General features: G+C 40.5%; 2 protein-coding genes across 2 annotated transcripts; one reads left to right on the top strand and one right to left on the bottom strand.

The window, feature by feature from the left end:
- Nucleotides 1-1,908: 1,908 nt before the first annotated feature.
- Nucleotides 1,909-7,075, bottom strand: LOC107303587 (protein CYTOKININ-RESPONSIVE GATA TRANSCRIPTION FACTOR 1-like). Its single transcript, XM_040520853.1, has 6 exons — nt 6,753-7,075; nt 6,594-6,664; nt 4,293-4,398; nt 3,589-4,197; nt 3,072-3,449; nt 1,909-2,834 (listed from the first exon to the last, which is right to left on the bottom strand). The coding sequence occupies exons 4-6, from the start codon at nt 3,796-3,798 to the stop codon at nt 2,376-2,378; spliced, it is 1,047 nt and encodes a 348-aa protein (XP_040376787.1). The 5' UTR covers nt 3,799-4,197; nt 4,293-4,398; nt 6,594-6,664; nt 6,753-7,075; the 3' UTR covers nt 1,909-2,375.
- Nucleotides 7,076-12,541: 5,466 nt separating this feature from the next.
- Nucleotides 12,542-15,293, top strand: LOC102720301 (elongation factor 1-gamma 2). The gene is made up of 8 exons (XM_006647014.3): nt 12,542-12,638; nt 12,750-12,799; nt 13,259-13,408; nt 13,481-13,541; nt 13,629-13,681; nt 13,758-13,859; nt 13,938-14,439; nt 14,726-15,293. The coding sequence occupies exons 2-8, from the start codon at nt 12,791-12,793 to the stop codon at nt 15,103-15,105; spliced, it is 1,257 nt and encodes a 418-aa protein (XP_006647077.1). The 5' UTR covers nt 12,542-12,638; nt 12,750-12,790; the 3' UTR covers nt 15,106-15,293.
- Nucleotides 15,294-16,331: the final 1,038 nt, after the last annotated feature.

The raw sequence follows: 16,331 nt of genomic DNA on the forward strand, positions 1-16,331 counted from the left end.
TACATGACTGAATATAAGAGATGCTTTAATAATATGGCTAAACTTCTTTCTTTTTATATTCTTGCGAAAGCCTGCCAAATACATTTTACACTAGTTACTCAGACTTTTTCCGGATGTGAATCGGTTGTCTCCTTTAGATAATGCACCACCAATTGTTATTAATTATTAACTTGCCACTATTTTTGCGAGAAAATATTTACTTATATAATCGGATGACAAGCTAGCTAGCCAACTTATAGCTAAAAATGTTACGATATAAACCGACACAAATATACAACAACCGGTGTTGTCATATGACTGAATATATATATTAATTGTTGCAGCGAAAAAAAAAACAATGTCGTATTATCATGCATGCATCCATGCATTAATTTTATCGTATATGCAGTGATACCCCTGGCACTTTGCCGCTCACTGTCCCTGTGTCACTTCTGCGGCATGAGCTGCCATGCATGCCATTAACTTTTACTAGCTTTTACTCAGGGTAGGGCAGGTATATAGTACATACATATATATTATATATACTCACACTTGATACGGTAATTTTAGTATCTGAGGTTAGTAGAAATTTTCAAAGTTATTTTAAAGCTGAACTGTGCTGAAAACTTATTACGAAAATGGACCAGGCTTGTACATGAACATGCATGAGATTATATTAATATAATGAATTATTCGTGTATGAAAAGTTTTCAAGGGTTTGAAATGAATTTTCTAAAATAAGTCAAATAATGAGATTTTCGGTGATGCTAGCTAGAATTATGCATAAACATCCATGGGAGTTTATTAACTATAATGAATAATTCGTGCATCAGTTAAGTAGATAGAAAATACACGCATGGTTTGATAAACAAACATCATTGATATACTTGATTCAGGGCGAACGAGCCATTATCATCAAATGTTATACTATGTTCTTCTCTTTCTTTTCTATTAATATGAGCGAATGAATTTTTTGGGATTCTAATTCTGATGAAGCTTTTTCTTGCATGCGAGAGCAATATGGGAGAATGGAACACCAAAGAAAAATAAATCCTTGTAGGTGCCCCGTGCCCGAGGGAAATAAGCATATATAATACATGGTATTTGGTACCTTTCAAGCACCATATATAGCATGTCTTTTACTAAACATTCAACACATTCTGCTCAAGTTAATTAATTAGAAATCAAAGCACGCAAGCTAATCTATAATTATTAAGAGAAGTACTATATATTGTTTGAATATATTGATGGAAACACGTAATACTGTATTATAGCAAGCTGTAAGAGTTCTATGCACAGTATAACGACAAAAATACTATGGAACAATATAATTATTAGATCTGGGTCTATCAAGCTGATATATATACACACACGACTATCGACCTGATACGCCAGTAGACCACCTCTAACAATAGAGAAAGTATGCTATCTTTAACTATCTTTAAGCATTCTAAAAGACAACTTGTAGCTCATAATACAAATTACCCTATAATTTATTTTCACTTGATATTAAAATATGTGTAAGAGACTATCTCTTAATTAAGAAATTAATTAAGAGATAGTTTTTATCTCTTCTATTAAAAATTTTAATAATATGGTACATATTATAGATAGCTTATAGATAAGAGGTGTCGTATCACGTCTGTATATACCGTTATATGTACAGTGTATGACACACATTTCCAAAATAAAGGGATCACTAGTGATTAGCCCCAGTCCCAGATGCATGCATATAGCTGACACGATAGAGAGAATGTTTGTCTCCCAGAAAAGTGAGAAAGGCCTGACTGGTCGTCATATCTCCTATATGCACGTAAGCTGACATACGTAACAGTAAGAACATGCTAGTCATGCATGTACGACGCCCAATGAATAGTAGCGGTATATATAATACGATCTTACCAAATCTATTCGAGCAATTTTACGCACTAAAATTTTACTGTCTCTCAATACATACTTAAATACTATAAAATTACCCAATTAATTCTCCCTTATCGATTCTCTCCTATCTCTATTTTATTTATTAGCTCCAAACACAACAGATCGATACAGAAAACTAAATGAGAAACACAATATATATAGTAGCTTGATTAATTAGCAGCAGCAGGGGAGAAAAAAACCTCAAGCTAATCACTCAGCTGATTGCAAACATAACCCTGATCCCGGCTAGTAGCTAGCTAGCTAGCGAATTTGATCGCTTATTAATTTGGTCCTTAGACATGTGATCACGATCTTCTCTTCATCCTGATCGATGTCAACAGCACAAAAACAACAAGATCACAAGGTGAGCAGCCCACACAATATTGCGAGTAGTAAGTAGTTCTTCGGATGATGAGTTGTTGCCCTCATCAATTGACGGTGCGTTACCCAGTAGCTACTTCTGATGAGCTAGCTAGCTAGCTGCGGACGAGGCCACAGGATAGGGTCATGAGCAGCATGGCGGCGTCGGTGATCTCGTCGCGGGGGAGGCCATGGAAGAACGCCGGAGGGGCGCCGGTGGCGCCGGCGGCCTTGGTCGCCGGGCTCTCCGCGACGGCGGCGGCGTCGTTCTCCTCACCACCGCCGACGACGTGATCTGGATCGTTCTTCGGAGCGGCGGCGTCTATGCTGGCCGTGGCTGCCTTGGCGGCGGTGGCAGTGACTACAGCATGATCGACGACCATCTTGCACCGCTTCTTGAACGGCAGCGACCGGTCGACGTCCGTCCTCTTCTCCTTCTTCGCCGGCTTGTTCACCGCCGCGCCGCTCGCCACGGCGCTCTTTGCTGGCGGCGGCGCCGCCGCACCGCCGTTGGCAGCAGCGGCCATCGCCCGGCGCGCTTTCCTTTGCCTGATGCCGCACGCGTTGCAAAGGGACTGCACCACCATGCAAACACACAACACACAAATCAAACAAGAAATCAAATCAACAATAATCTTAAATGCATAAGCATCAGGTAGCTACCTAGCTAGCTGGTGTAACAAACATATGCTATGTATATATACACAAAGAAAATGCACATGGAAATACAGCATAGCATAGCACCCAGACAGACAGATGAGCACATGAGTTGGGGCAGTTGTTAATAGCTAGCTAGGAAGTAAATTAATCACCTTAGGGCCACAAGGACCACTTCTCCACAAGGGGGTCTTGGTGGTGTTGCAGTCCGAGCACACTCTAACGACACCCATAGCTTGCTGTTGTTGCAGCTGGCTCTCATCTTGGTGCGCTTGTGCTCTTCTTCTTGGCTTTCTCACGGCCGCCCCGCCCTCGGGATCGGTTGCCGCCCCCTTCCTTATGATCCTCATCTTCACCGGCGGCGTCGACATCCACTTGCTGCTTGATCCGCCGCCAGCGTGCTTGTTCTCCACATCGTATAGATCATAAGACGATCGCTGGATCATGTCGCTGCCGATGCTTTGGATGGTCGGTCGGAACGGAGACGGTGTGAGGAAGACGTCTGATCCACCCATCATCACGTGATCATTGAACTGCAAGAGAAAAGAAAGAGGAGCAAGGCTAAGATTACACTAGGGCTAGCAGCATATAATCATGATTCATATATACTAAGGAAGAATCACTGATCTACTTGTCTATATATGGTAGTGATCGATCGAACCAGCTGCTCACCTGTTGATTGGATTCACCCAAAACCTGCTGCCTCCTCAGGCTCTGATCTCCATAGCTCTGGCCTTGGTGCTCGACGGCGCTGTCGATCATGAAGGGAAACAGGATAGGAGGGTCCTTGGCTCTATGGAAGGCTGGAAAGAGCCCCTGATCCTGATCCCCCTCCATTAGAGGGAGAGTAGCAGGTAGCTGGCTCATGTAGATAGTAGACATACCAGAGAGGAGAAAGAGAGAGGGCAGGGAAGCTGAGGAGATCTGGGAAGATGTAGCTACAGGCAATACAAACACAAGTGTATGTATCAGGGATATTGCATATAAGGAAGATGGGGGAGGAGAGCACTGTGGCTGACTAGCTAAGGGGAGATCTGCTGTTGGAGGGGCAATTTACAAGGGCCCAGGGGTGATCATGGACAGTGGAGAGGGGCATGTCCTTTCAACAAAAGGGAAGCAAGAGGAGCCAAGAGCTGCCATCAATCCCTCTCCAGCTTGGCCCTAGGAAGATTTAGAAGGATGCCATGTGTGATCCCTTTCCTGAGAGAAAAGGGTGGACACAGGTAGCACAGGAAAACCTAAGGGAAACAGTGGGGGGAAAAAACACACTGCGCATGCACTCTGCAACACGCAAAACATTCATTCCAAACAACAAGCCGATCGATTAATAAGATCTCATGCATGCAGCTTGCGGCAGCGAGCAGAGTGTGCCCTACCTGGCTCAGCAATAGTCATTGCTTTTCACAAAAGAATTTGCATGCCACCTCAAGACCATGCTGCAGGATGATTGCAGCGTCGTATGATGTTGCTCCAAAATCTCATCTTCATGTGATGAGTAAGAATTAATATTACCACCCAGATGGACTATATAAATGTTTGCATAATTGCACTAGATATTCTACCATGCATAAATAGTTTAGCCTCATAATCTATCTACGTAATAGTTCTTAATGCAATATTGCATTGCATGGCTATTTCTGCATATATGCAGGTGTTTGAAGTGAAAATTCTTTAACAGCACTTCTCGAGCATGTGTTATTGGCAAAGTTATATAATATTTCGGTCATTAATTCCATGATAACATGTAGAAGATGGGGAATATAATTTAATTAAACCATACGAATTCAATTAACATGTCTGCTGATTTTAGTTTGGAGTATAATTTGATAAGGTACGATCATTGGTATATAGACCTCACTACAAATTTTCTTTCAATTCAAGGACGTTCGTTCTAAGATATTCCCTCCATTCTCTCATTTGTCATTTAATATCTTCAATACACACACAAATCTAACTATTGTGTTAGTTTATATAAAAAGTACATTCATCACACTTCTAAAGTTTAACGTACTCTAAAATGGCATTATATCAACTTATGGACAATTTTATCATCCTTAAGAAATTACTTCTAGGTACCAAAAATTACTTGAGTTACAAAGTAACTGGAGGTAATAAGTTTTATACTAGAAAATATGATACTTTATCAAGGATAACAGAATTGCTGTAAGAATAGATAGTAACTCAATTGATATCCCAAATTAACTACCCCCTGCTACTCCAGTGCACCTTTTCATCCTTCTTCTCCATTTACCTTGCTAAATTAATGTTACCACTCTCATAAATACTCCCTCCATGTTTAAAAATATAATATAAGGAAAATTACAAGAATGCCATTATAATTTTCAAAATTAGAGATAAGTTATCCTGACTCATATGTCATTGACTCATGCAGGCCCTACATATCATTGAGATACCAATGACATATTTCTAACTTTGTAAAATTATAATGGCATATTTGCAAATTTCCCTTAAATATATGATGTTGGTTAGTTCAAACGTCATATAAAAAAATTAGAGGGAGTAAATGATTTCTTTTAAAAAATAGGGAAAATAAAATCATTTGACTAATTATTAATACTATAGAAACACTTTCGAGAGGAATATACACATCAATTTTCTCAATTCTAAAACTACAAATATGTGACTAGATAGAGTAACTAATTAACTTGCCAGCAATATGAAAACCTCATTTGTCAGTAGAAGTTGAACAAGAAATGTATGAGCACAAAAAACAAGTTGTGTGTATTGTTACTTTTATTTTTTAGTTTGGAGAAAAATAAATGTAGCATGAGATATAGTTGTTTTCCGCTCCAGCTAAATTAAGGTAACGTAAACTTAGACCTTGTTTGGTTTAGATTATTGCGTGGATTTTGCCACACGAATATTTTGAGAAAGATACTTAACAAATAGCTTCAAAGAAGTGGTCTAAGACTAGAGGAGTATAGCTGCATTCCCTGTAGAGTAACTATATGAAAGTATACATGCAAACGTATCTACATCGGTCTCTCGTAGAGTGGGCAAAACATACCCTACACCATAAAATTCCTGTTACTACAGGAGTATAATCGAGTAACTAATTAATTGCTAGTCTAATCAGCAACCATCAATTGCAGATATATGAAAATCACTGTATATTGTTGTGACATGGTCACATCTAGCTAGGGCTACCAAGTTAACTAACTCTCACATGCCATGCATCGATCTCTCTCTCACTCTCGCATGCAGCAAAGGTACATGCAGTACATGCACGTTTCACATCACTGTAGTATAAACGACAGATCGGTTGAACAAAAGCTGGAGCCATTCAGAGGGCAGGGCTGTGTAGGATCGGGTGAATCAGTGCAGTGGCTCTAATGGATAGGTTCTGCATCAGGCCATTGATCCCCCCCCCCTCTCTCTCTCTCTCTCTCTCTCTCTCTCAGAGTCACACACGCACTGGAGACAAAAAAACATCAAGACATGAGCAGGCAATGAGACATTTCCTGCGCCAAGGGCCCCATGCAAGCATGGCTTTTGGTTTTTGCGTCAGCAGCAAATGTAACAGTAGTAGTTTTGCCTCTAAGCCAAAAGCTAACACCGGAAGTACGGCCGGTCCGGGTTGATCGACCAACAAGATTAATCGGGGTATCACGCGATATTATATCAACTGGTTTTCTGGTGGCAGACAGAGTACGTACCTTACTTAATAAAGGTGTCAAGCACGGAGGATCAAATTCCATCTCAGAAAATATATATCCCCGGCCTGTGCCTACAGCAACAGAAACAGCAACAGGATGTTTATTAATCTGCTAGTTAGTTAGACACATATGCCATCATCAGTTAAAATACTATTTTACCTGCCCTGATTTGCACTGAACAGAGGAGACCAGTCCCATACTATGGCAACTATTTTCTGTGACTCAGAACAGGATACATATGACCCCATGATCTCCACCATGTTTGCTTTGCTGCTATCTGCTGACTATTCAACCTGTCCTTTCATCACCTCGGAGGAGTTGATGGGCTAATAAAGCTGAGCTACAATAAACCCCTAATGCGCCCTCAAATCTCACTTATTGCCATGAGCAAGAGGGGGGCAGAAACAGCTTAAACCCTGAAAACGACGGCTCTTCCCACATGACAAGCCCACACACTTCCATTTGCAAGGGTCCAAAATCTGGGCAACTTGTTCCTCCCCCTCTCGTGATCCCGTTGGGGACAAACAGCAGCGGGGAGCTAGCGCTCCCAAACAAGCAACTAATGGCGCAGATTTGTGCAGGGGCAGCACAGCGCAGCGAGGCCCCCGCGCCCACTGCGCGCGCGCCTCTGTACGTATATGTGCGTGCACCATCCTTTCGCGGTCAGCTGAATTGTACAGATCACGGCAAGGGGATACATGGTATGCATGCGTACAAAGTGGGCAGACGTCGACAACGAAAACGCCCGTTTGGCGAGATCGTTGATCGACCAACCTACAATGCAGAGCAGAGGGGATTAGTTGATCATCAAGATCGCCTGGGACACGTGTCGCGCCGCGTAGAGAGAAAAAAAATGCATCGAGATCGGTGACGCACCTCAGCTGTGGGAGAAGCACATTGTATACTGAAGTAGGAGAGATGGGCACTGGAGGCTGGAGCTCTTTTTGGTATTTTGGAGAAGCTAGGTACCTCCTGGGTTGTACGTACCATCTTGATGAAATGACGACCAGATCACTCCCACTGAACTTTTCGCCTTGGTTTGCGCAAAAAACTGTCAGCCATACTAGTTCAGTAGTGAATCGTCAAATCCTCAGACAATGCAGAAGTTGTCTTCGCAGCATGGGATCCACAGCTTTCATGATTTATCTAGGGTAATGCCTGCATTAGTAAAGGTACTGCAAAATGAGTGCAGCTATGCATCAGTGCAGAAGTTTGAGATTGGCAAGATGGTATGCAATCAATATTTAAGCATCTTAATGAATGATTGACGCAATATTCCTGTTAAGAAGTGACCAAATGATACATATTATAGCAAATAGTACTGTCCTTGCTTCATCATCGAGTAATGAGCAGTTTTGTCATGCACGGTGCAGCTATTTTAATTCAAAAGGACTTGAGAGTACTGAAGGTGTTCCAGCCTAAATTTAAAATTTAAACTCTTATGCCAAAAAATCTGGCTGCAGATGTAAATTCCATACATATTTATATCATACATCTACTCATGGTGACAATTCATCAGCTTAAGCTTTAGTATCAGTTAACAGTAACCATGTTTCTGTTCAAGACATGCGTGCTAGCTAGATTCTCTCAACTTAACGGAAGCAAGCAATAGTTCTGAGCTATAGAATAGATCTACCAGAAAATGACTGCTGATCCTTGAAACAATCACATGAAACCATAAGATACTTCTGTCTCGCTCAAGATGTCCAGTAAAATATTGGAAAAGTGTGCCACAAAATAAAAGTTAAATATAGCATATAAGCCAAATGACAGCTTTTTGCCAATATGGCACTAGACATAGGCCTTATATGTTCACAGATAATTAGATGAAAACTTCAGGCCACACTACCAAATTCTTATTGTACCACTCGTATAGCTGGATAATGTTCACTTTGATAGGCGGCCAGCTTCAGGTTGTATGATGGTTGAGATGTATACGTATGGGCCTTTTGAATCACTCCTTGAGCAAGAGTGTGTGTGAGAATAATTCACTCACTGTCACAAGATGTAAGGTGCCCAGCTCAATGATAGACTCGTGGCCAACAAAAACGTAGCTTTCACAAGGCTCTGCAAATCCAATGGGATCATGGCTTTGTGCAAAAAGACACTAAATGCTCCATGCCTACATGGACCCTCATTTGTGTGTGTGTGGAATCATGATACACACAAGTGAGAGGATTTATGTATACATGCGCTTGATTAATGAATAATAAGAAAAAAAAAAGTAGTGGCGTCAGTGTGGTCTAAGAGACGAATAACGCAGTGTTCAGCTCTGAAGGGTTGCTGTCAGTCAAATAATGAATTTCATGAAGAACATCAGAACATACTATTGCTAAACATAAAATGTTCCACATAACTCCAGCAAAAAATGATTCTGTTAGCTCTAATTATTCATTTCACAGAATCATGGTAAAATTAGAGCTAGAAATGAGAAAAGGGAAACTGAAAAAAACCTGCAAAAAAAAAAAACTAACACCCCCCCTCGTTTTGCTTATGCTTATAAGCTAAAATTTGAATCCCCAACTTTAAATTTAGAGTTTATTTTGAGGTTTTCTCATCGTAATTTATTTTTCAGTCTTAGCTTTTAGTTCTCTAAGAACATGTATATAAAGTTTCATTCACAAATTATTTTTAATTTGCAAATATATCATTTGGTTTTTTCCCTTAAAAGGTCAAACAATCACCGCCCTAAATAGTAATATTGAGTGAAGATGATGAGGTGTTCATACCAGAGTGCAGGCTAAAGTACAATAACCCACTTGAGAGGTGTTCATGGTGAATTAGGTTTATCAGTGGGACACCAGTGAATAAACTGTTCTATACACAACAGGCAGTTGCGAAGTATCACTTCCTTTTCCACTCTTGCACCTTTCTCTTAATTAGGAAAAAGATAGGCCTAGGTATTTGAAAAAAAGTCTCCAATTGTCAAACAACATATTCCATGTTTCAAGAGTAGGCAATACCAAGTTTATCAAGAGAAAGGAGACCTGCAATGGCACTTACAGGAATAAATTCAGAAAAGTAATAACTTCTGGTAAACATGTCAATCGATGAATCAAAAGAATACTAAAATAGGATTATAATTTACATTTTTGAAAATTATATCTAGGATAATTTTCTGATGTGATTACCAAGCAATGCAATAAGTGACTCTGCACGGCACACAGCCGCAATGAGCGGTTGCTATTAAAGAAACAACAAAAAGACAGAAAGCAAAGAATACACTAATCGGGAAGAACTGGATAAGGTTACCTAGGGGTGTGATGAAGGGCTGAGCCACAACCACTTATTTTTTGGCTAAATGTCTCTCCACATAATTTTGAGATTATGTTAAGTATGAATGATGCGCCAGGTAGTTTTTTGAAGCTAAGAAAGGAAAAAGGGAAATAAGGGATTGCTAATTCAAGGATGAAAATTATAATATTTTTTCCCTTATTTATAAGGCTCCTACTTTGATACAACAGAAACACACAATAAAAAAGCAATAAACTAAACTGCAAATAAAGACATTTACAGAATAACTAAAAAAACATAAACAAATAACATACTATATGCGCATAGTTGAAGGGATGGATTGTGTTCAGAGCTCGGCTGGGAGAACATTCCTGATGTGCCATATACCTCTCATGTGTTTCCACCACATCATTGAATTTCATTTATACAAAGAAAGGAACGACAGGGCATATGCTGTAACTACACGTACTTTCTCTCTCACGCTTAAATCATGTAATCATGTCTCAAAAAGTTTAAATAATTGCGGATATTTCTAAACTGAAACAACAAACTAAAGGTGTATCCAAGAAAGTCTGAAAAGAAACATGACATTGACAAGTCAAGACAACAGACTAGCTCATGGATAGGATGAGGAGAACCGTCCAGGTCCTGATTTTAGAACATATGAATATGGTGATAGGCAGCAGTGCATAAGTACATTTTCTGATGCCAGGCAATATATAAAATGTTTTTTTTTGGTGCTTTTTTTTCTTTTTGTTAAAATGTGACATGAACGCTACCAGATACCAAAACAGAGGTCTTAGATTCCTATTTTTCTGTAAAGAATATACACATTTCCTTTTTTTCACATTCTAACAATAAAAAAAAGCTACACGAGCTGCTTTCACTTGGTGGAACTTGCTCAGACCGTCTACACGCAGAGTTATAAGCTTTTAATTAGATATTATTCTAAGCTAAGAGAATGATCCATCTATATCCTTTTTGCATTTTAAATAAAAATACAGCATACATGTCTTGAAAGAAAAACATCGCATCGTATGAAATGGTTCGTATTGGTTAACAACTATTTAAATTTATGGTAGAGCAGCTGCAGACTTCTTTGGGTTTAAATAGACAAACATATATAGTCTTAACAAGAGAGCTACGTTTTTTTAAAGTATTTAATAAAAAATAAGATTGAATCTGTTGATGTTCTAGATCGGCAGTAAATATATGGGGTGATCTCAGAAACAAAGGTCTTGAACATGCTTGAATTATTGATCAGATTAAAAGTTTAAAACTAGTGATCTGACATCATCTAAAAAATTTTGACACAAGCTATATCTGTAGTTCAAGGTATACAGGTGAAGTTAAGATTGATTTTCATGCCACTGTATGTCCAACTTTTGTACTGCACCAAAAAACAAAAGAAGTTTCCTTGTAAACTCCATCACGACCAATTTGGCCTTCCCTCCAAAACTATTCACAAATATCTAAAATGCAACTTAAAAGAGGCCGCTTAACTTTCAGAATCAGAATTATGCAACGTCCTTAATATGGCATAATATGCTAATGCTTAAGAGTATTGCAGCAAGGCACAAGAGAATACATGAGCATCAATCTAAGAATAAAGAACCAAAGTGGCCACTTTTCAGTTGCACACAGCATTTATATGTGATACAAATGATCACTAGGCATAGGCAAGCTATATCTCCACCATCTCTGTTGGTCTCATTCGGCACTTACACCTATCAAATATAGAATAGAAAATTATCAAAACTATTAATAGACATCATAAGCAAACTATCACTATCGTTGAATCAGTAGTCAAATCGCTCCAATCCAGTTACTTAAGCACAACACCAGCCGCCAGGCCTTGAGCCCTTGACTGACATCATGATCCTAACTCTTCCTAGTCACTGTCACTCCAATAATAATAGGTCAGCAAACGTGAAGGGTAATTGTCTCTTGCAACCAGTGCCGTGACCAATCCCCCCACACTAGTTCTTCATAGAAAAGGTTCATGCCTCGTGCAAAGAAGCCAACCAGGGTAAAAATGCCCAAAACCAACGCCACCGCCGAAAATTCTGCACGGCACTGGATGTTTCTCCCTCTCCGGCCACCACATCCACAACCGAACAAGGAACGCGCCGAAGCCTCTACAAGCACATAACGCCCAACCCCCCCAGCGTCGCCACGCAGGAACGCCCCAGACCTCAAGAGTTGCTTGGGGGGGCAGCATTTCGCCGAACACGTGGTGAACGACGGCGCAGAGCCGCAGGGAAGGAGAAAAGGAAAAAAAAAAATCTCACCAGAGCTTCGATCGCACCAACCAACCGAGCCTACCTAGGAGCGGAAGACGATGACAACGCCGAGTACACCTGCGGCGACTCATCTCATCTCCGCCCCCCTCCGCCGCCGCCGGCGACGTCGACCCGCGCGCCGCCCCCGCCGCGGCAAAGGAAAAAAAAAAGACACACAAAAGAATAAATAAAAAATCACCTCATATGGTGGGCCCATATACGGCCCATCCAAAACCACGCTTTCGGCCCACTAACCGAACACCCGAGCCCATCAAGGCCCAGCACGACTCGCCGAGCAGGCTGAGGAGAGGATAGGCCGGGTCGGCTACGGCGCGGGCCGGGATCCGATCCGCCGCAGCGGACGGCTGGGATCACCCGCCCGCAGCCCTAGGCGGGGCCGCGAGGCGCCTCCGACTCCATAAGTTGGCGGCGTCGAATCTACTTCGGCTACGCTTGTGTTAGGGTTCGTCTTTGATCCGCCTCTCCCCGCGCCCGATAAATCTCCCGCCGCGCCGATCGCTCCGCCGCAGTAAGATCTTCGGTTTCAACTCGTGCGCCATCGTTGCGATTCTGATCGTGCGGATTCTTTTTTTGTTAAAAAAAATTCTTTTGGGGGTGTGGTTCCCTTTGTGCTGTGCAGATCTGAGATCGAGTGAGTGGAGCTTGCGGCGACCCGGCGAGATGGCTCTCGTGAGTGCTTCATGATTCGTTGCTTATTTTTTGTGTTGCTGATTAGTTTCGAAAAGCTTCGGATGAGTTTTTCGATTCGAATTCCTCCGGAGATTTTAGTATATGTAGATTGTTATAGTGGTCTCTGCGATAATATTGTTGTTTTTTCTGTGCGATCATAGTTGATTTGGTTCGCATTGCTACCTAGTATGTTTCTTATGATAGGGTTGGGTGTTCTAAGAAGGGTTTTGGTAGGGTGTTGACAGTTGGGGGCGTTAAAGATTTAATTTTGATACCTGATTATAGCTTAATGCCGTCTTATCAATATTTTCTGCTTATAATGTATTCATGTGTGTCTGCATCCTGTTTTAGATTGGATGGTTTTGGACTTGCTTGTTAAACTGTTTTTGTAGTGGTATCATGTCAATGCAGTTAATCAACATCTTTTTGTGACCAACTATGTAATTTGAATTGTGGTAGGTGCTGCATGCGGGGAGTGGAAACAAGAATGCCTTCAAGGCACTCATTGCCGCGGAGTATAGTGGTGTCAAAGTTGAGTTAGTGAAGAACTTTCAAATGGGTGTCTCCAACAAGACTCCCGAGTTTATCAAGATGAACCCTATTGGAAAGGTGTGAACAAAAGCACTATGGAATTTTTAGTACAGTAGCACAGAGTCTGATTTGTACATGTTTCTTTTACAGGTTCCTGTTCTAGAGACTCCTGATGGTCCTGTCTTTGAGAGCAATGCAATTGCTCGATATGGTAAGCGATACAAGGAATTGGCATTCTTTGAATAGTTTCATCTATTGTTTCTCCATTGGTTCTTAAGCCTCTTTTGTATTCATCAAGTTACTCGCTCGAAGGCTGACAACCCACTCTATGGGTCTTCACTGATTGAATATGTGAGTGTTCTTTCATAGACATTTTAAGATTTTTCTAAATTATTTTACCATCGCTTAGAGTTTTTTTGTCTTTCAGGCCCACATTGAGCAGTGGATTGACTTTTCTGCCACAGAGGTTGATGCTAATATTGGAAAGTGGCTCTACCCACGTCTAGGATTTGCTCCCTATGTGCCTATGGTAAGCAAGCCTAAGTGGGTGTAAATTCTTGTGTTTTCCTTGTGAACAACTTGTGGTCTAATGTTTCCTGTCCTACAGGGTGAGGAAGCAGCTATTGCTGCTTTGAAGAGATCATTGGGTGCCCTCAACACCCACCTTGCATCAAACACATACCTTGTCGGCAACTCAGTGACACTTGCCGATATTGTAATGGCATGCAACCTCTACCTGGGCTTTTCTCGGATCATGATCAAGGACTTCACATCTGAGTTTCCTCATGTTGAGAGATACTTCTGGACTATGGTTAACCAGCCAAACTTGAAGAAAGTTATTGGTGATGTGAAGCAGGCACAGGTTGTCCCACCAGTTCAAAAGAAAGTGGCACCACCAAAAGAACAGAAGCCAAAGGAAGCCAAGAAAGAGGCCCCAAAAGAAGCTCCAAAGCCTAAGGCAGCTGAGAAATCAGAGGAGGATGAGGAAGCACCAAAGCCAAAGCCAAAGAATGCTCTTGATTTGCTTCCTCCAAGCAAGATGATCCTTGATGAGTGGAAAAGGTTGTACTCAAACACAAAAACAAACTTCCGTGAGGTTGCTATCAAGGGTAAGTTTCTTTTCAAAAACTGTCAATGAAAGTATTCCATGTTGAGAAGTTTGAGTACCACAATGCATTACAATCGACCGGAACCTTAATAAATGCATATCCTTAAGCAGTTATAGCTCTTGCTGTATAACAAAGGATAGCAACCTTAATAACTGTCAACCCTCAGCCAGTTATAGTTCTTTATTACCATTATCACTATCTGCTATCTTAAACTTTTGATCTGGCAGAAGAATGCATAGTGAGTTGAAGTATATTAAATTACAACCCACCTTCTCTTATATTTCAGGTTTCTGGGATATGTATGACCCAGAGGGTTACTCCCTGTGGTTCTGTGACTACAAATACAATGATGAGAACACCGTCTCCTTTGTGACCATGAACAAGGTTGGTGGATTCCTGCAGCGGATGGACCTGTGCCGCAAATATGCTTTTGGGAAGATGCTTGTGATTGGCTCTGAGCCACCATTCAAGGTGAAGGGGCTCTGGCTTTTCCGTGGCCCTGAGATCCCCAAGTTCGTTATGGATGAAGTCTATGACATGGAGCTCTATGAGTGGACCAAGGTTGACATCTCAGATGAGGCCCAGAAGGAGCGTGTCAGCGCCATGATTGAGGACCTGGAGCCATTTGAGGGTGAGGCGTTGCTGGATGCCAAATGCTTCAAGTAGTTTTGATCATCAGAGCAAGGATACCAAGGAGAATGAGCTATTTAGGTTTTGGGTTTACCGTTCTAAATTAGTCTATATTGTGTACTAGTCGTTTCTTTGTGTGCTATTTTTAAGAGTTTTGGCCCTTATTAACTTGTAGTTAAGACTAATTCACACCATTTCTTGTCAATCTGATGCTCATATTCTCATATCTGCTACAATTTCTTGTGAATCTGCTGCTCATGTCTGCTGGTAAACATGTCATGCTTTTCTGGAAATTAGGCAAAAAAAAAAGGACCGAACCCTTTGGGGCCCCTTTGGCTTATAGGAAAAACTTATGAAATTTGGAGGATTCCAAATCAATTTGAAAAATTCCTACGAAATCCTTTCAAATAAAGGATTGATTCAATTTTTTCTTTAAAACTCCTATGGAATGGACAGTCATGAATATTTTGGACGAAAATAATCGAGAGGTATCATGTTTTCAGTGGTTTGTCTCCTACAATCCAATGTTTTTCTTGTGTAGCAATTAAACATCTCTTTTGAAGTTTTCCTGTTTATTTTCATATAGGAATTGAGAAAATATTAGTATTGTGAGCTAAAAACGTTTCTCCAGCAGTTATATCTAAAACAACTTCCAATTTTTTAGCACTCCCAAACGTTGGTACTTGAGCCAAATTTTGGCCTAATGGTGAGATTCGCAATCCAAGAAACAATCCGCATGATCAACATGAAAGAATCAGTTTTTAGTCAAAAAACAGTTGACGAGGGCCCACTAAAGATGACGTGGCATATTTTGAAGTTTTTAGGAATCAAATATACATGCACTCTTTGAGGGGAGGATTTTTTATCCCAAAATTTTTTAGAAGGGCTTCAAAACAGAATTTTGAAGACTTAAATTTTAGCCTTCTATCGGAGTGTGTGGTTGCACAAGCTATATGTATGCACACACATGTATTCATGTGTCAGCATTTCTTTTTTAAAAAGTCCAACATTATTCATAATTTGGTGTTACGTCGTAATGCAGTGAAATGTTGCGGGTTTTTTTTTTTGACATTCTTTCAAATTTTCATCCTTGTTTTTAGTGAATTTATTGATATTTCAACAAATAGAGAGTCGATGTATTATAAGTGAAAACTGAATATTTTAATATAACGAAACACCTTTTAATATATATATATAGTAATGAAACAATTTTTGAAACATTAAAGATTGATGTTTTATATATAAAAGCTAAATGTTTCGAT

The sequence above is a fragment of the Oryza brachyantha genome, chromosome 2, assembly GCF_000231095.2.
Source record: "Oryza brachyantha chromosome 2, ObraRS2, whole genome shotgun sequence".
Classification (NCBI taxonomy): Eukaryota; Viridiplantae; Streptophyta; class Magnoliopsida; order Poales; family Poaceae; genus Oryza; species Oryza brachyantha.